General features: G+C 44.2%; 1 protein-coding gene across 2 annotated transcripts in view; it reads left to right on the top strand.

The window, feature by feature from the left end:
* The window catches only part of MBNL3 (muscleblind like splicing regulator 3), a 176922-nt gene that overhangs the window by 90440 nt on the left and 60664 nt on the right, over positions 1–25818 (top strand). For both annotated transcript variants that reach the window (XM_044268665.1, XM_044268664.1), the window contains exons 3-5: positions 8931–9095; positions 18057–18257; positions 24256–24492. In XM_044268665.1, the coding sequence (XP_044124600.1) occupies positions 8931–9095; positions 18057–18257; positions 24256–24492 (603 nt within the window). The remainder of the gene's footprint in view (positions 1–8930; positions 9096–18056; positions 18258–24255; positions 24493–25818) is intronic.

Here is a 25818-nt window from a genome sequence, read left to right as displayed (position 1 = left end):
CATATCTCTAGGATATGCCAACAATGTCAGATAGGTGCAGGTCCTACCTCGGGAACCGCACTTATCTCTAGAACAAAGCGGACTTTCGTTTCTACGGGCGTGCCAAAAATAGCCAAACGACGGGTGGAGGGTGGCCGCGCATGCGCTGTGTGCTCTCATTCTCTTTGGGAGCTTTGTTCTAAAGATAGGTTTGTGTCCCACCTCCGGAGACCTGCACCTATCTGACATTGGGGGCATATCCCAGCAATATGCTAGCAATGTTTGAGGCGAGACAACCCCTAATATTTGTATTGAAGCAAACACAGAGAAAACACAAGAATGTGTATTGAATAGTATATTAAGACAAGATTTACGTATTCATGATCAGATTCTTCTGTAACTAGATATCCAGACCTGTAACAATCCAAAATCAACGGTACCTAGCTGGTATTGAAACCAGACATGGGGACGTTATGTATATGAAGATTGGTATTCTAACCGCAATGTGTCATGCCCGGGAAGTACAGATAATCTTCTGTGTCAACTGATTAGTCAAAGCAAATCTGTTTTCTGAGGGCTTTCTTCATCATTGAGAGTTTTAGGGTCTGTTCACACTGCCCTCACCACATATACCATGTGTTTTCTTAGAACCCTATGCCCTGAGATGCCAAAATACTGTTCTTTTTTCATCCTCTGGGCTGTGGTCCTTGGTACAGTGCCATACCCTGCACAGCAGATGTCTAGGAGCAGTTCTATGCAGGGGAAAAACCTAAGAAGGGCTGCACCACTAAACCAACACTGCAGCCCCTTCTTCCTCAATATCATGGGGATCTTGGCAGTAGGACCCTCACCAATCAGGTGGTGATGGCATATTGCTTTCTGTGATGTATAGAAACCCCCTTTTTATTTATTTTACTCACTTATATAGCTCTGACATATTCCGCAGCGTTTTACAGACATTATCATCAAGCTGTCCCCAATGGGGCTCACAATCTAAGTTCCTTATCAGTATGACTTTGGAGTTTGAGAGCAAACCCACGCAAACACTGGGAGAACATACAAACTTTATGCAGATGATGTCCTTGGTCGGATTTGAACCACTGAGCCACCTTCTAGCATATCGGAGTTCTCCCTTGTATTGTATGTCTTCTAGATATGATCAGGGCAGGTTTTCAGGCTCTGGGTATAAACAAGAATGTCTCCATTCACAGCAATGAGACATCAAATAATATCTACTATAGGATTGTGACCGTCAGTTCTTCAATGTGGAGAGCTAGCAGACTTGACTTTCTAATAGTGAAATACATTTTTATTTGCAGCCTGGACTGTCTTCTTCACCGCGCATAGACTGATTCACGCCCTACAGAACAATGCTTTGTGTTATTAATAACTTTTTCCATTTTTTCACAAACACTTATTAACTTCAGTTTATGGGACTGGATGAATGTGTTTGGTCTTGTCCTGTTGAGATGGCGCAATAGTGGCCAGGGCACAGAGAGACAGTAGACGCATTGTAAAATGTCATTAATTAAACTGGTGTAACCCTGGAATTAAGTCTGGAGTCTATGCAGCATGTATCTCTGTCCTCTCACCTAAATGTATGGCTGTCATGCTGTGGTTCCCCGGGGTTGATGATGAAAGTTGTCCCTGTAATGAGGACAGGCTGCAGCTGCTTTAGGAATGAGTTTTCAAACAGTTGTGAAAAATGTAGGGTGGGTGACGGCTAAAATGTGGTCAGGATGATCTCTGGGCAGCAACGTTATAATTATGAAGGTGTTCCCATTACTGCCCAAAAGTCCACATGCTTTTGCAAACCTATGTTAATGTAGAACCATATACACTCACCTAAATAATTATTAGGAACACCATACTAATACGGTGTTGGACCCCCTTTTGCTATCAAAACTGCCTTAATTCTACGTGGCATTGATTCAACAAGGTGCTGATAGCATTCTTTAGAAATGTTGGCCCATATTGATGCTGGAAGTAGCCATCAGAGGATGGGTACATGGTGGTCATGAAGGGATGGACATGGTCAGAAACAATGCTCAGGTAGCCCGTGGCATTTAAACGATGGCCAATTGGCACTAAGGGGCCTTAAGTGTGCCCAGAAAACATCCCCCACACGATTACACCACCTCCACCAGCCTGCACAGTGGTAACAAGGCATGATGGATACATGTTCTCATTCTGTTTACGCCAAATTCGGACTCTACCATTTGAATGTCTCAACAGAAATCGAGACTCATCAGACCAGGCAACATTTTTCCAGTCTTCAACAGTCCAATTTTGGTGAGCTCGTGCAAATTGTAGCCTCTTTTTCCTATTTGTAGTGGAGATGAGTGGTACACGCTGGGGTCTTCTGCTGTTGTAGCCCACCTTTCTTTTCCATTCTGACATTCAGTGTGTGGAGTTCAGGAGATTGTCTTGACCAGGACCACAACCCTACATGCATTGAAGCAACTGCCATGTGATTGGTTAACTAGATAATCGCATTAATGAGAAATATAACAGGTGTTCCTAATAATTCTTTAGGTGAGCGTAGCTTCTACAGTAGAACCCTTGGTGGGGGGTGTGTTTGGGTGCTGCAACCAGGGTCAGACAGGCCCACCAGAATACCTGGGAATGCTCCAGTGAGCCTCAGCTCAGATACCATAGAGGGCTTCAAAGGTCCATGAGAAAAACTCCATTTAGCTTCCTTTGCAGCCAATCAATTGCCACCAGGGTCTATTTCTTTGATTCAAAACCTTTTGGACTTTGTTGATGATAACTGGGTAGGGCCTCAAGAATATTTTCCTTTGGTGGGCCCAAGGAACCCCAGTCTAACACTGGTTGCAAATATAATATGAACCCTAATATAGACATGAGAAATCGGCCTAAAGGTCCTTTTACAGAGGGCTATAGAATAAGCAATAGTTAGGAACATTAATTTCCCAAACATTTACTGCTCACTGCCTGTACTTACATGCAGCAATCATCACTGCTATATTCGAATGAATGATCATAGTAATTACTACGATCATTCGTCTCCATAAGGTTTCATTGTTTGTCGACAGCACATTCTTGCTTACAATGTGAGATGTGCTGCCAACAAATGATATTTTGTTCTGCATAAACAATTCAATCATTTGAATGAATCCTGTGGGAGAAACGGACAAGAACCAACATTTTGTGCAGAAAATTGCTCATGTGAAGATTCCTATTCGCACAGTACCCAGCCAGAAGCATAGCCTGTCTGAAACCAGGCATAGGGGGCCCGCACAGAAAATGTGCTTGTTTTTTCATGCATATCTGTGTGTTTTTGTACAAAAAAAAAGCAGGTCTTTAATATGCTCTTTAAAGGGAACTTGTCACCATAAAATTGCAAAATAATCCACAGGAGCAGGAGGAGCTGCGCAGACGGATATATAGTTTTATGGGGAAAGATTCAGTAAAATTTGTAATTTATTTATTTAAATTCCTGCCCATTCTGGGCTCTGAAGTCCTATCCGTGACTGACAGCTCTCTCTATATACACAGTCATAGAGGGAAGGCTGTCAATCACTGATAGGACCGTCTGCTTGAGTTCAAAGTCCAGAATTAGCAGGAATTTAAATAAATAAATTTCAAATTTACTGAATCTTTTCTCATGAAACTATCTCAATCTGCTCAGCTCCTCCTGCTCTATAACATGCTGCCTGCAGCTCAGACACTGTTCAATTTGACATGTCCCCCTTAAAGGGGTTGTCCAGGTTCAGAGCTGAACCTGGACATCCCTCCATTTTCACCCCGGCAGCCCCCCTGACATGAGCATCGGAGCAGTTCATGCTCCGATGCTCTCCTTTGCTCTGCGCTAAATCGCGCAGGGCAAAGGCATTTTTCTGAGTTCCGGTGACGTACCGGGGCTCTCTATGGGGCTGACAGGAACCCCGGTGACGTCACCGGCACTGATGGGCGGGATTTGGCTCTGCCCTAGCCAGTAAAACGGCTAGGGCAGAGCTAAAGCCCGCCCCTCAGAGCCGGTGACGTCACCGAACACACTGCTGGGCGGAAGTTACCGCCCGGCAGTGTGTTATTGTAAACACAAGAGCCCGTGCCCTGCGCGATCTAGCGCAGGGCACGGGAGCGCATCGGAGCATGAGATGCTCCGATGCCAGGCTCAGGAGGGCTGCCGGGGTGAAAATAAGGGTATGTCCGGGTTCAGCTCTGAACCCGGACAACCCCTTTAAAGTGACTGTTAAGTTGATGAGCTTTACTGTCACTGACATCTGGCTGCTGGGAGTAATTACTAACACAGTATATCCTTTCTTAGTGTAGACATCCTGCCTACTTTCCACATTCGCTATTATGAGGGTCCACATTCACTAAGTAGTTTGCATCAGGTTTTTGGCTTTAACTGCACAAAATAAAAATAACAGTTGCAAATCATAACATGCGATAAATTTGTGCAAAACTTGCAACTTGAAAAGTGGGCATGATGTCAAGTTTATTGGGTAGAATATTGATGGCCTATCCTGATCAGTGGGGGTCCAACTCCTGACACCCTTGATGATCAGCTGTTTCAAGAGGTCGCGGTCTCTACCTAGGCCAGTGACCTCCCTTTCATCGGTCACATGGACTATGTCTAGTCCCGGTGAAGTGAATGGGCCTGGGCTGCAATACCAATCACAGCCACTATATGATATATGGCGCTGTGATTGGCATACTGTGAGAAGTGGAGCGCAGTAGCCTCGTCAAACAGCTGATCGGCAGGGATGCAGGGTGTTGGACCACCACTGATCCTGAGGCTAGGTCATCCATATTGAAAACCCTTTTAAGTAGTCCCAAATGTTCCACATTTATTAAAAGGCACTCACTCCAACAATTTTCTTAGACTACCATCAGATATGCCAGTCTTAGTAAATGTCGGCCATTGAGTCTTCCTAACAGTTCGTGTTCTCTTTTTTTCCCACTGAATTACTGTAAAGTAGAGAAGATCGGATATTTGAGGGGTTACACATTTGGTCCTCTTTGTGTCTCTTCCAGGACACTGACATATAAAACAGAAGTGCCATTGTGCGCCCAAGTGCTGGATTCTGCATCCAGGCCAACATCGGATGCCAACCAATTATTGCCTTGAGCACCCACAGCTCAGGCTACATAAAAATACATAGCCAAGACCTGGCGCTGGGAGGGGCAGGCGATTGGAAAGCTGTGTTTTGTGGCATCCATTGAGAAGCCCTTTCTTCCTGGAACACAAGCCTGGCACAGGCGATAATCAAGTCGGGCACAGCGACTGTAGGAAGGCTGTCATTTCATGTTTGCCTGTGTTTGTGTCTGAGCGTAAAATAATGATGATAACATCCATTTAGACATTATATTAAATTAATGCCAGCCAGGATCCTGCTATTTAATGCAGTTATAGATGTGGAGGACAAGCCGTAGGAAGAAGCTTTTGTTGCAGAATTGTAATGAAGCCAGACCTTCTCCGCAATCTGCACTTTATCATTTAGCTGCAATTGCATTCAGGGATCTGTTATATGGAGGGAACGTATATGATAATAGAATTTATGTTGAATTTGATGTTATTTTATTAGGACATGTCCTATGCAATTTGCTCATTTTTACTTTATTCCTTGGGTATTCATAAAGCCTTGGTTGCTATCTATTATTTAGTGACGCCACCTGCTGGATTCCAGTCTTAGTTTTTTTCCATGGTAATGACAAGGTTCTAAGGAGGAATGTATCATTGTAGTGTATTTTAGGTCCTTTTTTTCCAGACTGGAGTTGCTATGCGCATCTGTGCCAAACTTATGAAAATGGGAGCATAGTAATAATGTGGCACAAGTGCAATGTGGTTACCCAGGTGCGTAGCTAAAGGCTCATGGGCCCTGGTGCAAGAGTTCAGCTTGGGCCCCCTTTCCCTTAGTGCTTTGTGCCCAGGGGCCAGGAATCGCATAACCCTCCTGCTGTCTGAGACAAAAATTTCAACCCCATTCCAAATTCTTGACCTAACCCCTTTCCTCCAGCCCGAGGTGTAACTTCACCAGCATGCGCCTTCTATAATACCAGTGTCTTCTTATGTGGCACAAGGGTCTTTGGGCCCCCTCAGGCTCCTGGGCCCGGTAGCGACTGCTACCTCTGCACCCCCTATAGCTACGCCTCTGTGGTTGCTCCTATTTCAGTAGGGATGACTGGCATGGAGTTGCGACTTCATAAATGTGTCACAAACGTGATTGTGACCAAATTTTCATTCCAAATCTGTAAGTGGCACTGGGAGGCGCAGGGCTCAAAAAGTTTCTAAATGTTTGCTCAAGATAAGGCCCTTAGGAGTAGCCCCAAGTCAGTGGCAAAGCAGATCCATATCCTCTTCCATACCATAGCAAATGAGTGTGCAAATTGAGTTTCCTTCGCTCTGTTGTCCTATATACCACGTAGAGTGGATACACGTTTAGCAGTATCTGTAGACAGGGGTCTAATTTAGTCCATTCCATATCTTTTAGATCCGGATTCGGAGCTCACCCATAGTCTTGATTCATTTGTCATACTACTAAGTGACTTTCTAAATAACTTGAAGGCATTTACATTTTCAGACATACATAGGTGCTTACTTTTGCAACCTATTATTTGTTCTGTAGCCAAAGGGGAGAACCTGTCGGTATTCCAAAGTAAAAACTACCTACAACCCCCATCCTCCTCCGTCATCCATAATGAGAACCTTCACCGACCAGCTGTGAATAACAGGTCAACTGTGTAAAATATCTCTTTCCACACGACCCCTTTCTGACAGGTATGGGCTGCTTTGACTGTGTCTAAAAGTGCCCAGAACTTAGGTGAACGTCTGCCAAAGCCACCAAACTGATCAACTATTTAACTAGGGTGTCCAGATTCTCCTCTGACGACAGATGTTGGGTGGAAGAAGGACGGGACTTGTTGGATTTCCTTTCTTATCAGAATAGATAGGCCACCACCTGGGGGGGGGGGTCTTACTGTGACTTATTCGACTCTGCAAAATGCATGCAAGTCTGTGGGATGATCAGGAGGAATAGCTAAGGTGTATGGCCATCTTAAAGAGGTTGTCTCATGAAAACAACTTATTGCCTATCCACAGGATTGGCGGCGGTTTGACTATTCGGGCCCCCTCTGATCACAACAATAGGGGCACACACTCCCCAATTTAAATTTCACATGAGCACTGCCGCACCATTCAGCACAGGGGGGCAGACTGATATAGCCGTGTGTTTGTGCTTGGCTATCTCCAGTATCTCCGTCTAGATTTGTATGGAGCGATTAACATGTATGCTTGTCTGCCATTCAAACCTCCTTTCTCATGATTAGCAGGGGCCCAAGTGGTCTGATATCCGCCAATCACTGTGGATAGGGAATAAGTTGTCTTCATGGGACGACCCCTTTAAGTTTTCAGTTTCTCATCAACTACCTGCTGATGGTCTCCACCTTTTATTTTCAGCAACGGCATCAGCATGCTGCTGGGTGCACTTAACGCAGCCTGATGATGAGCAGACATGTCGGAGTAACTGTAGTTGGGTACGAAGTTATGCATCTGGAAATACGTTCTGTAACTTGGTGCTCAACCAATCTACCCATCTATCTTTGAGGTCCTTGTATTACAGTCTTGTGACAAGACTGAGATAAGATAATGAACTAAAGTGTACAGAAACTGAAACCAGGTCCTGATCTAACAAAGATGCTTTGTGCAGAAAATACATCATTTAGGGGCATATCTTTCTAATCGGCTGAGCCTACACGGTGTGCAGAGCATGTGATGATGACCAGTGGATATGGAATCCTAGCTGGCAAAAGTGTATGTACCATAGACGAAGTGTATGGCCGCCGTGGGGCCATTGGTGATAGGGGCCCAACCATAATTCTTCATTACTATTGGGTGGAAAGTACCTGTGCAGGACTCTCCACCCCTGAGGAATGGCATTATTAGTAATGTATGTCAGGTACAGAGGGAAGCAAAGGACATTTACATCCTGGGTGACCAAACACATCATCATTGGGGGGGGCAGTTTAATATTTTCCCTGGAGTCCCCTCTTTTATGTATGCCTCTGCTAGTGGGTGATCTACATTCAGCCAGTGAGAATCAGTGATTGCATGGAGAGATTGTTCCAGGTATCTGAGGTTGTGGAGTCCATATGGTGTTGTGATCTGCAGCTATATACAGATAGAAAGTTCTTTGGCTTTCATTCGGGAGTGTTCCCCGATGTATACCTCCAACAGAAGGTATACATCTACACTTTTGAATAGCCAAAAGTGGCACACTTGTCCATTCATCCCAATGTTAAAGCGTCATTATGTTTTTAGAAACTTAGCTATATCATAGCGACGTATCAAAGGTTTTGATTGATGGAGGCCGAGCACTGAGACCCTCACCGATCCCTAGAATGAAGAGAGAGAAGTGCTCGTATATCACGCACTTTCTCCTTGCTGCAGGAGGCGGACTCTATAGAAAGTCAATCTGACCGTCTCCATCCCATCCCCTGCAGGGAAGAGAGAAGACATGCTATGGTATCACTTCTCTCTCCTTGTTCTGGCAATCATTGGAGGTCTCCGTGCTCAGACCCCCACTGATCTCTATGACACATCAAAGGTTTTCTGAAACCACATGATATACATGATGTGCGATGGCCCACTATATAGAAAAGTGTACTTCTCTTTCCCATACAGTTAAATAAGAGGTTTGCTAATACATACTAGCCATAAGGCTACATTCACACGGATGTATTTTGTTTCAGTGTCCGTTACGCAAAATACATACGGTTATGTGAATATAGCCAAAGGACAGTCTTTTAGCATCTGTCACTGACCGAACAGAAAAAATGCTATGTGAACATAGCCTTATGGAGTACGCTAGCACTTGTCCTCGTGTTCTTACGTGCATTTTGGTCCAGTGTTTTTTCTTTTATATTCCATATATTTTGTAATGTTTTTACTGCTACAAGTAAAATGTATTTTTGTCACTCCTTAGGGTCGGTGTACGAGAGAAAATTGTAAATATCTGCATCCTCCTCCGCACTTAAAAACCCAGCTAGAAATTAATGGACGGAATAACCTTATACAGCAAAAGACAGCAGCCGCAATGCTCGCACAGCAGATGCAGTTCATGCTCCCTGGCACCCAGCTACAGCCAATTGTAAGTAACCAGCCTCTGCACCAGTCTTGTGATCTGCAAAAAAAAAAAATCTTGAGGGCTTTCTAAAGTTACATTTAGAATATTGAGATGAATCTGTCAGCAGTTTTGACCTTGGTAAACTGCTGACAGTACTAAGAGAGGAGGACAAACATACCTTTTGTAGAGCTTTTATTATCAGGAGAAGTGACAATATGATGATTTATTCTGCCAGGTTCTCTTAGTGCAAGTGCACTGGAGGCGGAGCTTCACTAGGAAGTGCTTTCTGCATTGAGCTGCTTCATAGCGCCTCTCTTCTACTCTGCTTTAGCGGTCTTCTGGGTGGATGCTGCAGCCACGAGTCTAAGAAGAGGAGAGGGGCTGTGAAGCATCTCAGCAGTGAGAGCACTTTACAGTGAAGCTCCCAGTGAAAGGAATGGGATTAACACTGCAGTTACCAGCTCTGTCCACTGCACAATGGATGGAGCTGTGTAGTTGCAGCTCAAGCTTCCGGCATCGGAGCTACAGCTGATCGGCGGGATTGCAGGGTGTCAGACCCCCACGATTTAATATTGATGGCCTATCCTGAGGTTAAGCTATTGATACCAGATTTCTGGACAACCCCTTTAAGACATATTGCAAATATTTTGAGCTTCTTCCCTGTTCACATCTAAAGCTAAATCCAGAATTCTACAGGCCTCCAGTTAGATGAAAGTTCAGATGATAATTACATAGCTAGCACTAAACTGCTAGGTGACGTGACTGACAGTGGAGTGGATCTGATGAGATACCAGCAGAAATGTATACAGTCACTGGCGTATGGACTGAATATTGGTACAAAATGTTTAAAGCAGAATATTTCGGGACTCATGCGCACAACATAGCCATGTGTATTGTATTCTGTATTGTGGAGGTATCCTCCCCTAGAAGCAGTACTTCATTGTGCGCCATGTGATGAGCGTGAGTTTTTTTAGTCAGATTCGGTTTGAATGCTATAGGAAAAGCCTCGGTATGAGTCTATATGAAGTTAATAGTATACAAAATATTGTCTAGAAAAAAAAAATCTATAAATGTGAATGCCCTTTAAATTTTACGTAACGGAATTTTCCAGGACACTGAGAGTTTTCTGAGACACCCAAAATAGTCACCAATCAACAGTTTGAAGAGGTTGTGGTGCTGCAGCCTCTTCACAGCTTACCAAGCACAGCGCCATACATTGTATAGTGGCAATGCTTGGAAGTGCAGCCCAGGCCCACTCACTGAGTGTACATAGGCCATGTGACCATGAACATGACATCACTGGCCTAGAAAGAGTCCGTGGCACTCACCAGAGCACCGCCGTCTCTTCAAACAGCTGATCGGCGGGGGTGTCAGGAGTCGGACCCCCACTGATCAGATATTGAAGATCTATCCTGAGGATATGCCATTGATATTGTACTCCATGAAAATCCCTTTCATGTCTACCTGTCCATAGAGCTCTTATTATATTAACTGAGGGGCTCTCTGACGATCTCTAGAGCTATGGTTATTGTACTGTTTGTGGAGCTATGGAGCTTTGTATTCTATTGACTTCTGCTGATTTATGTTTGTATGTCTCTTTATAACCCAATATTTGTGCTACATTTTAATACTATGCAGTGTGTGAGGCTGCTTTTACACCAGCTGCTATCTTGGACAATGACAAAAGACCACAAGTATTCCCCCATCTCTTTAATATGGAAATAGGACAGGTCTACTGAGTTTTTGTGGTTTCTAGTTTGCGTTCAGATGCAGTAATTTCTGTGAACCCTTCGTATTATCACTTATATATATATTGTAAATGCAGGGTGATGGGGCATGGGGATATTATGCAATAGAGCAATTGCCAAGAACTTACAACACCTTCACTAGTTTATGTGTTTGTGTGTGTGTGTATATATATAAAAAAGAAAAAGAAAAAAGCAGCACACATTAAATGCGGGAGCTTCTTGTATACCAGACCACCCCAAAACAAGTATTTTGAGGTTTAAAATTTAGGGTCCTATACTCTGGACACCCACTGACCATCAAAATGTGGGGTGAAGCCCCTTCAGTTTGTATCCAGGCATAGTGGTTTGTCTGTACACGTGGCTCTGTACTACAGTTTAGCCTCGTTCAGTTAACAATTTGATGGCCCCTACCTTCTGGTGTGATGCCTTATCCTAGTCCTAGAAAAGCCCTTAAAGGGAACGCCCTTAAAGGGAACCTGTCACTGGGATTTTGTGTATAGAGCTGAGGACATGGGTTGCTAGATGGCCGCTAGCACATCCGCAATACCCATTCCCCATAGCTCTGTGTGCTTTTATTGTGTCAAAAAAACGATTTTATACATATGCAAATTAAACTGAGCTGAGACGAGTCAGGGACAGGACTAATCCCAGGTAATTTGCATATGTATCAAATCGTTGTTTTTTTTACACAATAAAAGCACACAGAGCTATGGGGACTGGATATTGTGGAAGGGCTAGCGGCCATCTAGCAACCCATGTCCTCAGCTCTATACACAAAATCCCGGCGACAGGTTCCCTTTAAAGAGGGTCTGTCAGCAGTTTTGGGCCTTCTTTACTCTAGGGATGTCCTGATTGGACGCTTTAGCTGTCACTCAGAGTAGAGGGGATGGGCTGGGAAGCATCCCCTAATGCAAAGAGTCCAGGGCACCGAACATGAATAGACTGCCTCCTGGACACTTGTGGTCAGAGCACCATGATGATGAAAACTAAAATTTCCAAGTCGTGCAGCCTGCATGACCCTCACTCAAGGTATGCCTGCACTGCTCTCCTGGTCTCCTAAATAATTCTGTCAGCAATTCTGAGGGCTCAAAACTGCTGACGGTCGTCCTTCAATTCTTCAGGCTGACATAGAGGCTTTTGCTGAGGAATGTCATTCCTGGAAACGGTATGGACAGTGTCCTCACCAGTACTTTCCCAATTATGATCTTTCTATGGCCTGCAATGTCACTGTTAAGGCTATGCTGAGACATAAGTACCGCACAGCACTAGTTAGTGTTAGAAGAGGCTAATGGATGTTGTCACATACCTTTTGGATATCCAGGGACATTTTCTTTAAATAGGATGGCACTGTGCGATCAAAGGCGGTTGCTAATTATGAGCTAACAATAACCTACCTGCACTACATGTGGGACTTCACAGGGAGAATCTGTCATTGTGGAATTCATTTAATTTAAAAAGGGAAATTTAAATGTAGGGCGCAAGACTGAGTCTTTGTAACTGGAGCCTTACTGTCGTATAAAACTACTGTACACAATGCATTTGGGAAGTCTTCAGACCCTTTCACTTTTTGACCATTTTATTATGTTGCGGTCTTGTGCTAATATAAAAAAAATTATTAAAATTTGTCTCCATAATGAGAAAGTAAAAACAAAAAGTTCAAAAACATTTTTAATCTATTGAAAAAGAAAAAAAGAAAATATTGCACCCACATAAGTATTCAGACCCTTTACTCAGGACTTAGTTGAAGCACCTTTGACAGCGATTACAGCCTTCAGTCTTCGTGGGTATGAAGCCACAAGGTTTACACATCTAAATGTGGGGATGTTCTATCATTCTTTTTTGCAGATCCTCTCAAGCTCCGTCAGGTTGGATGGAGATCGTCAGTGGACAGCCGTTTTCAGGTCTCTCCAGAGAAGTTCGATTGGGTTCAAGTCAGTTCTCTGGCTGTGCCACCTAAGTACATTCACAGAGTGGTCCCTAAGCCACTTCTGTGTTGTCGTGGCTGTGTGCTTAGGGTCATTGTCTTGTTGGAAGGTGAACTTTCAGCTCATTCTGAGGTCCAGAGCAGTCTGGATCAGGTTATCATTAAGAATATTTCTGTACTTTGCTCCATTCAGCTTTCCCTCAACCCTGACCAGTTTGCCTGCCCCGTCAGATGAAAAACACTCCCACATCATGATGCTGCCACCAGCACCATGCTTCATTGGATGAATGGTATTGGGCAGGTGATCAGCAGTGTCTGGTTTCCTCAGACCAGAGAATTCTGTTTCTTACAGTCTGATAGTTCTTTAGGTACGTTTTTGCTAATTTTTATGTATCTGTTACTGATAAGAGGCTTCTTTCTGGCTACTCTGCCATAAAACTCATATTGGTAGAGTGCTGCAGTGATGATTGACCTTCTGGAAGCTTCTCCCATCTGCATACAGGATCTTTGGAGCTTAGTCAGATTGCCCATTGGGTTCTTGGTCACCTCTTACCAAGGCCCTTCTCCCCCGATTACTTAGTTTGCTGGGATGACCAGTTCTAGGAAGAGTCCTGGTTGTTTCAAACTTCTTCCATTTAAGAATTATGGAGGCCACTGAGATCTTGGGAACTTTCAGTGCGGTAGTCAATTTTTGTACCCTTTTCCTGATCTGTGCCTCCAGACAATCCTGTCTTTGAGCTCTACAAGTAGTACTTGTATGACTTAGTTTTTGCTCTGATATTCATTATCAGCTGTGAGATATTATATAGACAGAGCTGTGTTTTTCCAAATCATATATAGAATCAAGGTGTAGAAACATTTCAAAGATGATCACGAGAAATGGGAGGCTCCCAGAGCTTAAATTCAAGTGTCATAGCAAAGTGTCTGAACACTTGTGTCCATGCCGAATTATTATATATTTTTTTAATTAAATATGCAGAAATTTCAAAAATTCTGTTTTCAATGTCATTATGGTGTACGGAGTAGGGATCGACTGATTATCGGATTTACCTTGCCGATATTCCGATAGCGTATGGGGAACACAGATCGCGCTGCTGACAGCGCTCTCCGTGTTCCCTCAGCAGCAGCACAGGGGAGAAGGAGCAGTGTCTCCTCCCCCTGTGCTGCTGCTGCCAATGAGAGGGCAGGGGACAAGAGGAGGGGAGGAGCTATGGCCACTGCGCCACCAATGAAGCTTAATCTCTCATTTATTCATATACAGGAGGCGGGAGCTGGCTGCGCAGTATCACATAGCTCCTGGCCTCTATGAGCTGTAGCTGTGATCTGCGGTAGTTAACTCCTCAGGTGCCGCGGATCGCAGCTACTGCTCATAGAGGTCGGGAGCCGGCTATGTGATCCTGCAGCCAGCTCCCGCCTCCTGTATATGAATAAATGAGAGATTAAGCTTCATTGGTGGCGCAGTGCGCCCCCCAAGCCCCCCAGTATTAGACATTGGTGGCGCAGTGCGCCCCCCCCCCCCAGTATTAAGCATTGGTGGCGCAGTGCGCCTCCCCCCCAAGCCCCCCCAGTATTAAACATTGGTGGCGCAGTGCGCTCCCCCAGTATTAAGCAGTGGTGGCGCATAGGGCCCCCCACCCCAGTATTAAAAACATTGGTGGCGCAGTGCGCCCTTCCACAGCATCCCCTCTTCCCTGCTCCTCCGATCGGAGCCCCAGCAGTGTAATGCTGGGGCTCCGATCGGTTACCATGGCAGCCAGGACGCTATTGAAGCCCTGGCTGCCATGGTAAGCTCCATGCTGCTGTGTGCACAAAGCACACAGCAGCAGGGACAGTGTGAGCTCCTATTCACCCTGATAGATCTCTATCAGGGTGAATAGGACAAGGGTTCTAGTCCCTAAGGGGGCTAAAAGTTAGTATAAAAAAAAAAAAAAAAAAGTTATAAAAATAAAAACACCAAAATATTAAATATAAATGAAAAAGAAAGATTTACCCCAAAAAAAATACACATTAACAATAAACATTAATTTTCAGCAGATTTGTGGGAATTTTTAATTTTTTTTTCAAAAATGAAAATTCCCAGAATATCGGTATAAATTATCGGCTATCGGCCTGAAAGTTCACAAATTATCGGTATCAGCCCTAAAAAATCAATATCGGTCGATCCCTAGTACGGAGTGCAGAATAATGGGGGAAAACTTGATTTTTAGTTTAGTTTAGCACAAGGCTGCAACATAGCAAAAAGTGAAAGAGTCTGAAGACTTTCCAAATGCATTATATTTCGCTCTGTACTAATCCCTAGACTGGTAAGGTGAAACACGGCCCTAAATACTGCTTAATAAATGAGAGCTAATGTGAAATGTTATGTTTGCCACCGTTGTACTTGCCATGAATAATCATGCGCATGGATCCCACTTAACCTCCCGTCTGTAAGCGGTCTATTATTTTTAAAGACTTGCACTCAGACACTGGGCGAGGCCACATGGAAAAAATGAGGAATTTTTTCGAATAATGTCACTAAGTGATAAGTTACATGTACAGAGTTGGCATAATTAACAGAGGCTGAATTCATTTAACATGAAGCAGAAAAGATGCAAGTTTGCATTTATGAGACGTGCATCTACGATGATCATTAAACACTATATACTCGATTAATTCAGAGGGGTAAAGCCAATGAGTGCCCACCTTTACCTCAGGCGATTCACTTGAATAGAACGGATCTCCGCCTGGGCCATGTGACGATGAATGTGAAGTCACTGGCTTAGGAAGAAGCCACGGCCTATTCAAACAGCTGATTGGCTGGGGTGCCAGAAATTGGACCCCCACCCCCGCAATCTGATATTGATGACCTATGCTGAGGATAGCTCACCAATATGAGTCTCGGAAAACCCTTTTAAAAATAATAATAATTAAAAAAAAAAAGTACAAGAGTATCACAATGGCTCCTCGGGGGTTGGACTAATACAATTGTAGTGTTATCTGTTTGATTTCAGGATCACCATTGATTGCTACAACTGTCGGAAAAACTCATTCGAGATCTACCTGACTATCAGAAATAAATGAGACTTGCTTGATTTCCCTCTCAGGCGCTCATGGATGAGGCACTTTATTGAATTTCATAAAGCCAAACATGTAGAAGTATGCACTCTAAAGAGCTATATGTGATCCTTTTCCATAGCTGCTGCAATTACTTCCTAGACCCAGGTACCATAGTAAAAAGATGTCAGGAGCATAATTACTGACACAGAAAAAAAACACAGCACGCTATGAAACGACGAGAAGTATTCCCAGCTCAGCCTTCAACCTGTTTTAAATGATAATTACAACATGATAGAAAATGCATCATAAGCTTTAGATTTTGTTATTTTTTATTTTTTTTTGCAAAGTTGGCCATAGGGTAGTGATATATAAATAGTTAGGGCCAAGACAAGAGGTAGCCAGGAGAGGCAGCTGAATCCAGTGCCCAGGAGGCACATATCACAATGCCCCCCAACCGATCACCAGCACAACTGCAAATCATAGACATAAGTATAGTCCTTGAGTGAGCAGTGCGGCTCCTAATTATCGGCATTATGGCTTTCACCAATACTGGGGCTGGTACTAATGAGGGTGCTAACTTTGGCAATTATTTATGGGAAGGCATTGGGCAGATATTTATTGGGGGAGTAATGTGGCTGCCTTCATGGGGGACATTGTGACAAATAGTCATGGGGGCACTGTGACTGTTACTCTAATACAGGCATCCTCAAACTGCGGCCCTCCAGCTGTTGTAAAACTACAACTCCCACAATGCCCTGCTGTAGGCTGATACCTGTAGGCTGTTCGGGCATGCTGGGAGTTGTAGTTTTGCAACAGCTGGAGGGCCACAGTTTGAGGATGCCTGCTCTAATAGGACAGGAGACTAACTATGGGGGTACCTTTTGGCAAATTTGTCTTGGGTGCTAAAATAGATTCTTATTGAGAACTACGGTATATACAGAACTCGATATGTGTCACCGATGTAACGAAAACAAAGGGGATGACCAGTATTGAATTTAAGAATAAAAGATGAGTACAAGTGAGCATTTAAGGATTAAGATCCCACGATCAGCTGATGCACGGCTTGCGGCTGTTTTTCTCGTTTGCAGACATGACTCCAGGTTATATAGATAAACTCATGTGATTGTTGTGTGGTCTGGAAGGATTTCTGTGGGATTTTCCAGACATAGGAATTTTTCATCGCACCCTCAACAGTTTTCTGGTGTCAAAGTCTTAAACACTATGGGGGTCATTTTTTAGACGCCGGTCTTGATAACCCCTGCTCTGACAGTGGATCCGCCGAAGTTATGTCGAGGTGCCGGCCTCTACAGCCGGTCTAAATTTACTACAGCCTCCTAAGCCAGAAATACTTTATTTTTATTTTTTTTAACACCAATTTCCTGAAAGGGGAAGCACATTTATCTTTTGAAGAAGACTGAAGTCTGTGCTAGCCAGAGGACTGCGGGAGATGTGCCTATTTTATGGCGAGGTGTGCACCTCATCATAAATTAGGGGCATCTTCCAGCAAAGCAGGGGAGATCACAGACCACCATTAAACACTGGTCTACGATAAATTCCCCTGATAGTGTTCACCTATAGTAAAGTCCAATAGTGGTTAAATAATTAGTTTATATCACCAGAACCCTTAAAGGCATTGTCCCATCTCGCACTTTGGTGACATATAGCTAGATATGAACCACATCTATCTCTACAACGTGGCTCCTAAAGTGAAGGAGAGCACACCACACATGCGCAGTGTACTCTGTTCACTTCTATGGGAGTTCCGAAAAGAGCTGAGCGAGAGCCCCCCCGCCAAGTGAATGGAGGGTCACCTAGCTTCCTTGGGGGCCCCGTTCTAGAGAGAGATCCTAGCAATATGGTATTAAAGTGCAAGATGGGCCCACCCTTTAATGTACTGTGGAACATATTTGGGTGTACTGATATTACGTAATTTCATAGTCAACTAACTTATTCCTTATCACATCAGATACCTCAGTTCAGCTAATTTGTCAATCGGTGCAATACTTAACGTAGGCTCGCTTGCAGAACAGTACACAGCAATCATGGGCTAGTCTAAGTATCCAGAGTTTCATTGACTACGTAGACTGTAGCTGAAATACCACACACAACCAATGGAAAAGAGTGGCACTGTTTCCGGGGGGGGGGGGAAATAATGCAGGCTTTTTTTTTTTTTTTACCTAATATTGGACAAAACCTTTAATATGATTGTGGCAATAATGTCCCCTCTTTACCAGGGCAATGAATGCTCTCTAATCTACTTTTGTTCCTTCTTTGCAGACCACATTCCCTGTGACTCCATCGCTTGCAACAAGCCCATCCATGGCTTTTAGTCCCTACTTGAGTCACATCTCCCCAGGCATGGGTCTCGTTCCTGCAGAGCTTTTACCAAATACTCCTGTCCTGGTTTCTGGGAACCCAGGGGTTACGGTACCTGGTGGCTCTGCTGGTCAGAAACTGGTGCGCACAGACAAACTGGAGGTATGTGGTATATGAGTATAAAGAAGTGGCAGTCGTGTGCTGAAAGTTAGAGCATTCTCTCCTCAGGCTAAATTCATTAGCTGGCCTAATGGAACTGATGTTCCATGGACGTCACATGCGCCCAGTGTACCGTGAATATTTTATTGCATGTTTGAAAGACCCCCACGTTCGTAGCTCTACATCTGGTGAAACTATATTTATATCATTAACTATATTGTGTAGTTTATATAAGCAGTTTAATAGCAATTGTGTAATATAGAAAATTATTTTTATGTGTATATTAATTATTGCCATATATCAGCTACTGTAAACATACAACTGTAATTGAAGATACTCTGACAGTACTGATTTATAGCATATCCAGAGAGTATAAATACCTTATTATAGCTACAAGTCTCGCCAATGCTTAAAGGGGTATTCCAATCAGATTTAAAGAATAACGGTCATGTTTTCATGAAAAAAAAAAAATATCAATTTTAGCATATGTTACTGCTGCTGCAGCATTATGCATAAAGCAAGCTTTAGTTTCTTCACTTACCACTGTTTTCCTTGAGTTTTTCTCTTAGTTACGTCTGTCTAAACATTTACAATATGATGACCTTCTCAAGATGGCTCCTCTGACAGTTCTCTGAGGCCAAAACTGCTTTCCCTCACTTCTCATACACAATTTCTGTAGCCAGCAGCTCCCTGCCAGCCAATGAGATTGGATTACTGAGACACGCCTCCTCCCTCTGAAGCTTAGACTAAGGCTAGTTTCACACTAGCGGCAGGGGACTCCAGCAGGCTGTTCCGGCGGGTGAACAGCCTGACGGATCCGTCCTGCCGCTAGTTCACATGTGCCCCCGGACTGCTGCTCCATCCCCATTGAGTTCCAGCGGCAGCACATGCCGAGAGGCAGCCGGACTAAAAGTACTGCATGCAGTACTTTTAGTCCGGCTGCCTCTCGGCGTGCCCTGCCGTGCTGCCGCCGGAACTCCGCCCCCGCCTCCATTATAGTCAATGGGTACCGGCAGTCCCAGGGCACACGTGAACTAGCGGCAAGACTGATCCGACAGGCTGTTCACCCACCGAAACAGCGTGCCGGAGTCCCCTGACGCTAGTGTAAAAGTTCCCTAATTCATCATAAATAATTACATAATTACCATGGCATTGACCTGTAGTTCTGAGCCTTTGTTAGGTCGAGCATGCTCAGTGTGTTGCTATCAATTCTGTAGCTAAATGTGTTGTGAAACAAAGGGTGTGTTAGTGTGCTGCTGATTACTGAGGCGGGAGGGGGGGGGGGCGTGACTGGACTGTAAATCCGGCAGCCAATCGGTAAACATCAACACTCACAGCAGGAAAGCTGGGGATTGTGGGGATTGTAGTTTTGTGAGGGAAGTTCAGGCGCCATGATACTCTGTGTGTTGCAGGCTCACACAGGAGCTAGACAAATGGATTGCAAGATAAATTGAAGCTCTGGTTATATGTATAGGTATGGGTTCTGGTTGGGTCACAGCTTGCAGCCTCGATGCAGTTTTTCAAAAATAAAGTTATTTTACCAGAATAGCCCGTTAAGCCATGTTCTTATCAGTTTGATATTTGAGCGATAATGAATGTTTATGAGGTCAGGAGATCTGAGAAAAGAGCTACACATGAGCCATCAGATGACAGGATTTAAAGAAAACAGACCGCGAAAGCTTGCAAACAGACAGATTTTTAACCCCTGTATCTCAGAAACGACAGAACATTTTTAATAAAGACCTATTTAAAAAAAGATTTTTTAGCCCAAAATGAGTAAAATGCAATTATAAAAAAAATTTCCTCGAAGGTGTCCATAGTCTTTAAAGGAAACCTGTCACCATGATTTTGCGCATAGAGCTGGGGACATGGGCTGCTAGATGGCCGCTAGCACATCTGCAGTACCCAGGTCCCATAGCTCTCTGCGCTTTTATTGTGTTAAAAAACAGTTTTGATTGATATGCAAATTACCTGATATGAGTCCTGTAGCCGGAGATGAGTCAAGCGGAAAGGAGCCCAGCACCGCCCCGCGTCCTCCGAATCTCCTCCTTGCTGGCTGACGTCACAGAGTTGGAGCGCCGAAATCTTGCGATGCGTGAGCTAGCGCATGCGTAGTTCGTTCCCTGTGCTGATGCCAGCACAGGGAATGAACATGATGCCGACACTGCGCATGCGCTAGCTCGCGCATCGCGAGATTTCGGCGCTCCAGCTCTGTGACGTCAGCCAGCAAGGAGGAGATTCGGAGGACGCGGGGCGGTGCTGGGCTCCTTTCCGCTTGACTCATCTCCGGCTACAGGACTCATATCAGGTCATTTGCATATCACTCAAAACAGTTTTTTAACACAATAAAAGCGCAGAGAGCTCTGGGGACTGGGTACTGCAGATGTGCTAGCGGCCATCTAGCAGCCCATGTCCCCAGCTCTATGCGCAAAATCCTGGTGACAGGTTTCCTTTAAAGCATCTAATAATACTACCATACAGTGGCCATGTATTTAGTTATACCATGCCAGCATACTGTAGATTATACTACCATACAGTGCTGATACATTTCATAATTAGCGCTGCTGCGGTATCTAGCTCACAGAGGATTATCTAGACTAAATACAACTGTACCAAACCCTCAGCTGTTAGGTCTGTACAGGTCTTTTACCTTTTTGACGTATGCAAGAATTGTAACATCCACACGGTAAATCAGAAAGTCACAGAACATTTTCTGATTAAGCTTTCAGTAAATAAAACCGAAAAAAATTTATCTTCTACTATACCAAAACTTATATTATTAATTATAAATAACGATGACAACTACTGGCAATGGTTACTGTACATTTCCTGCCATCACAGCGCTAAATTCTGGAGGCATCCATGATTACTGGAGGCCTAATGCAATAATAATAGATAATGACTGGTGTGTAGGAAGTGACGGGGGACAGAGCGAAATATAATAGAGTTATGACCATAACCAGTGTGTATCCTGTCTGCCTCCGCCTCGATCAGAGGTCATTCATACATGGGAACATCGCTTCCCGATATAAAAAACCTCTTCACCCTCCTGTTTTGTTAAAAAGGGTTATTCCAGTAGAAAAAGAACTATGTGGAATGGCCATGAAATGGTTTAAAAAAAAAAGCGCCCGTATACTTCTCCGGCAAATCCCCCGCTGCATCTGTTCGTCTAGGGTCCCGGCCACAGTCCACTTCTTGCTGCTGGGAATGGCACTTAGCCAATCACGCTCTGCAGCGTGGACCCGCCTCACCCAGTGATTGGCTAAGCAGCACTCCCAGCCATTTCCTGCTAGGTGGAGACAGGAGCAGGATGTGGAGCGCATGATCGGGGTGCCATTTCATGGCCATCCCACATCATTTTTATTTTTTTATTCTACTTGGAATAACCTTTTAACTTTCTCAGTATGTAAGTATAGGAGACATGTTTTAATCAAACACAAACAGGACATGATCAGTCGCCAGATTATCAGATATACAGGCTGTTACCTCTGTAGCCTGCGGACCACAAGAGTACCAGCTAATAAAATGGCGTATTATCAGAGAATGATAATCATTAGACTTAGTTCACATGTACATTGGAGGCTCTGTTAGGAGGTTTCATTGGAGATTCCGTCAAAAATGCTGGACAAAATAGCGTAGTCTGCTGTACAGCTGTGTCCGGCAAATTGCTTGCTACTGCTACTGTGCTTTTAGTCAATCAGGGACCCGGCACCATCATTATTTTAGCTGTTCTGCTCCAGGTCTCATGAAGTTCCAGACGACTGTGCAGTTCTGAGTCATGAAGACGTAGTAGACCATAGGAATAATATCTAATGCTGGAGTAAAGTACAGTTGGGGTCCATTCACACGTCCGTAGTGTATTGCGGATCCGCAATACACCCGGCCAGCACCCCCCATAATACTGCCTATTCTTGTCCGCTATTGCGGACAAGAAAAGGACATGTTCTATTTTTTTTGCGGAGCCGCGGCCCGGAAATGCGAATGCAGAGAACACATAGTGTGCTCTCCACATCCATTCCTGCCCCATTGAGAATGAATGGGTCCGCACCCGTTCCTGATTATTGCGGAACGGATGCGGACCCATTTGCGGATGTGTGAATGGACAGACTTATGTACATGTGCACGGACCCTTTATGACAGAACACTGAACCTCCATGGTACAGACCCACAGGCACTCTGTGTATCACTGTATGGTGCATGCATTTGGGTACTTTCACACTAGCGTTTTTCTTTTCCATTATTGAATTCCGTCACATGGGCTCAATACAGGAAAAAAACTGATCAGTTTTACCCTAATGCATTCCGAATGGAGAACATTCCGTTCAGGATGCATCAGTTCAGTCCCTCTTACATTTTATGGCCGGAGAAAATACTGCAGAATCCGGCATTATTTTCCATTGAAATGCATTAATTTCCGGTCTGCACATGCGCAGACCTTTAAAAATCCAACAACAAAAAAAATACCGGATCCGTTTTTCCGGATATCACCGGAAAGACGGATCCGGTATTTCAATGCATTTGTCAGACGAATCCGGATCCGTCTGAAAAATGCCATCCTTTCGCGTCCGGATTGCCGGACGAAACTGCCTGACGGAATCCTCTGCTGCAAGTGTGAAAGTACCCTTAGGCTACAGGACTTATTGAATGACTGCTGTAACCCAAAGCAGTAAATTGGTTTGTATGCAGTCTTATCCCTTCAGATGTCACTAGGTGTAGCCTCAGCCATAGGCACCTCTACCTCCAGAGGTATTATTTCTCAGTAAAGCGATTTTCTGGTTAGAAGCAATTATCACTGAGCTCCTAGCCATGGTCTTTTGACTGATGGGAAGGGGGGGGGGGGGTCTTCAACCATTTATCCCATAATTGCTTCTAAACAGAATACCCCTTTAACGCAGGTTCTGAGTGCTGGGGCGCAGTTGATCTGACACTAAAATCAATGGATGTGATGGGTGTCCAACAATCTATGTGCAAACACCGGGACTCCGGGAGGATTTTCCATAGCAGAATTTCCACTGTGGATTTTGCTGGGAATGTCATCCTATGCATTGCAAAGGGGGAAATCCACAGTGTAAAGCCGTCATATAGAAATGATATGCTGTGGATTTTAAATCTGGACCACTGGTCCATTTATGCTGCAGATTTTTTATTTATTTTTTGCAGCGTGTGTATGAGCTTTCATAAAATCTCATCCACATTGCTGACACTGTAAAAGACTGACCATTTGCCACATGCAAATCTGCAGAGTTTCCACCCTGTCACACCCATCGCACGACCAAAAATCACTGTCTAGCCATTGAACTCAATGGGGTCATAGTGCAACTCACAAGGTGTTGTGACCGTGACCCTAGACTCACATAAAAACACTCAACACTGCTGGATTTTTTGCAATTCTAGGGTCAGGGCAACTTGCTGGTCATACTGCGACCCTATTCAGTTCAGTGGCTGCACTGCCACACAGCAATCATCGGCAGTGTGTAGCCCCAGCCTACCGGCCCATTCACACAACTGTATGGTGGCCGTGTTGCGGTCCGCAAAACACAGGCACCGGCCGCGTAAACTCTTTACTGGGGTGCGGATCCATTGACTTGAATGGCTCCGCGATCTGCAAGATACAGCAAAAGATAGGACATGTCCTATATTTTGTGGTGCAGGGGCACGAACTGGAAAGCCCACGGAACGGCTTCTGAGTGTTTCAGTGGGCTTCAGATCCGTGGCTCTGCACCACAAAACATAGGACATGTCCTATCTTTTGCTATATCTTGCCGATCGCGGAGCCATTCAAGTCAATGGGTCTGCACCCCAGTACGGAGTTCAAACGGCCGGTGCTCATGTTTTGTGGCCCTAAGACGTAGACCTGATGGCTTCCAGGGACAGTTGGGACATACACCTGCCTGGATCAGGCCTTACTCCTGCTTATTGACTGCTAATGACCTGCCCTGGATGGTGCAGTCTACTCTACTGCACAAGGGATTCTTATATATCGCAAATCATGTTTCCTCAGGTTTGCAGAGAATTCCAGCGTGGGAACTGCACCCGTGGTGAGAATGACTGCCGCTATGCGCATCCGATAGATATTGCCATGATTGACACCAATGAGAACACTGTAACTGTTTGCATGGATTACATCAAAGGCCGATGCTCTAGGGAGAAATGCAAGTACTTTCACCCCCCTGCACACCTGCAAGCCAAAATAAAGGCAGCTCAGCACCAGGTGAACCAAACAGCCGCAGCTGCTATGGTAAGGGCTTACCCTGCGTCCCTGTCTCTCCAGAGTCTTGGCGCCAAGGGACTAATTAAAACATACTTAACTGTTGCAGGATATACATGTATGTATTTGTCTTCTCAAGCCGTTTCTTAGTTATTTAAAACTGCATGCTATCCATCCGTCAGCTCATTCCTATTACAGTGCATGTTTTACATCGTCCTTATTTTTTATCAATGGCTGCCATTATGGCTTTCAGGTTGTCACCTAGCTATCCGAGGGGCAAATTTGCGGTAAAGTTGTGCGGTAAACGGTGCTTGCCTATATCACCGATAACTAGGCAGATCCCCCATTCTTGAGTCTAGAGAAAATCGGTTACATACAGATGGAAGGAGAGCTTCTATATAGTTAAAGGGGTCGTCTGCTTTTTTTAGATTGATAATCTGTCCTAAGGATAGCTTGTCAACATAAAAAAGCAGACAATACCTTTAAGAGTGTATTGACAGGAGTCATTATTTGCAGTGGTTTTCACCAAAGTGTTGCCCCCCCCCCTCCCCCCCAAAAAAAATATGACCCAGAGAATTGCACCGTAAGAAATCCCTTAGAATAAATTGATGAATAGAAGAGGTCAACTCAACTGTTCTCCACATGTCCCCATGGAGGTCATAGGTGACAACCACTTATGTGGAATAGGAAAACATCTGAATCATTGGTGATACATGTAGGGCTTTGTTCACATCATCCTTATGGTCTATGTTTATAGTAAAAGTATTATATATTTTTTTTTTACTAAAAGACTGTAAAATCCCCACAGGTGTTTAAGGGGGTCAACATAAGCCGTGAGTGTGTCCTTTCTTAGGGGTATTTCTGAATATAATGATTTAAAGGTGTCCATGTCCCTTAGCCTAAAAAGCACCTTAACAGTAGGTGCACACCCCAATCAGTATTCACAGCTCCCCCCATTTTTCTCTTGTAGTCACAGAACTCCTACCTGTGACAGCAGACACATCAAGTCTACTCCCTCTACCTAGTAGTTGCAGCAGGGCAATTTACCCTAGTAGTCAAAGCAGTGTCTACTCCCTATGATCATAATGGCGACTCTTATCCCTTCTGCAGTATTCACAGCAGTCCCTTTATTCTTCATTCAAATGTGTGTTGATGGTATACTAAAATATTGTAATGTGAATAATGCCCTCTAAAATAGTAAATGTGCCCAGAAAAAAAAATATTAATTTTAATATATAATATAGCCGAAAGATGATGTGAACAGAAAACAAATATTACAGAGAATCCCTATAGTAAAATGGATCATTGGGAATCCGGTCTCCTCACTAGATGATTGGAACAAAGAACACCCCTTGT

Source organism: Bufo gargarizans, chromosome 9 (genome assembly GCF_014858855.1).
Source record: "Bufo gargarizans isolate SCDJY-AF-19 chromosome 9, ASM1485885v1, whole genome shotgun sequence".
In the NCBI taxonomy this organism is placed as follows: domain Eukaryota; kingdom Metazoa; phylum Chordata; class Amphibia; order Anura; family Bufonidae; genus Bufo; species Bufo gargarizans.
Note: the sequence above shows the minus strand (reverse complement) of the source record. Positions and strands in the feature narration are given on the sequence as shown.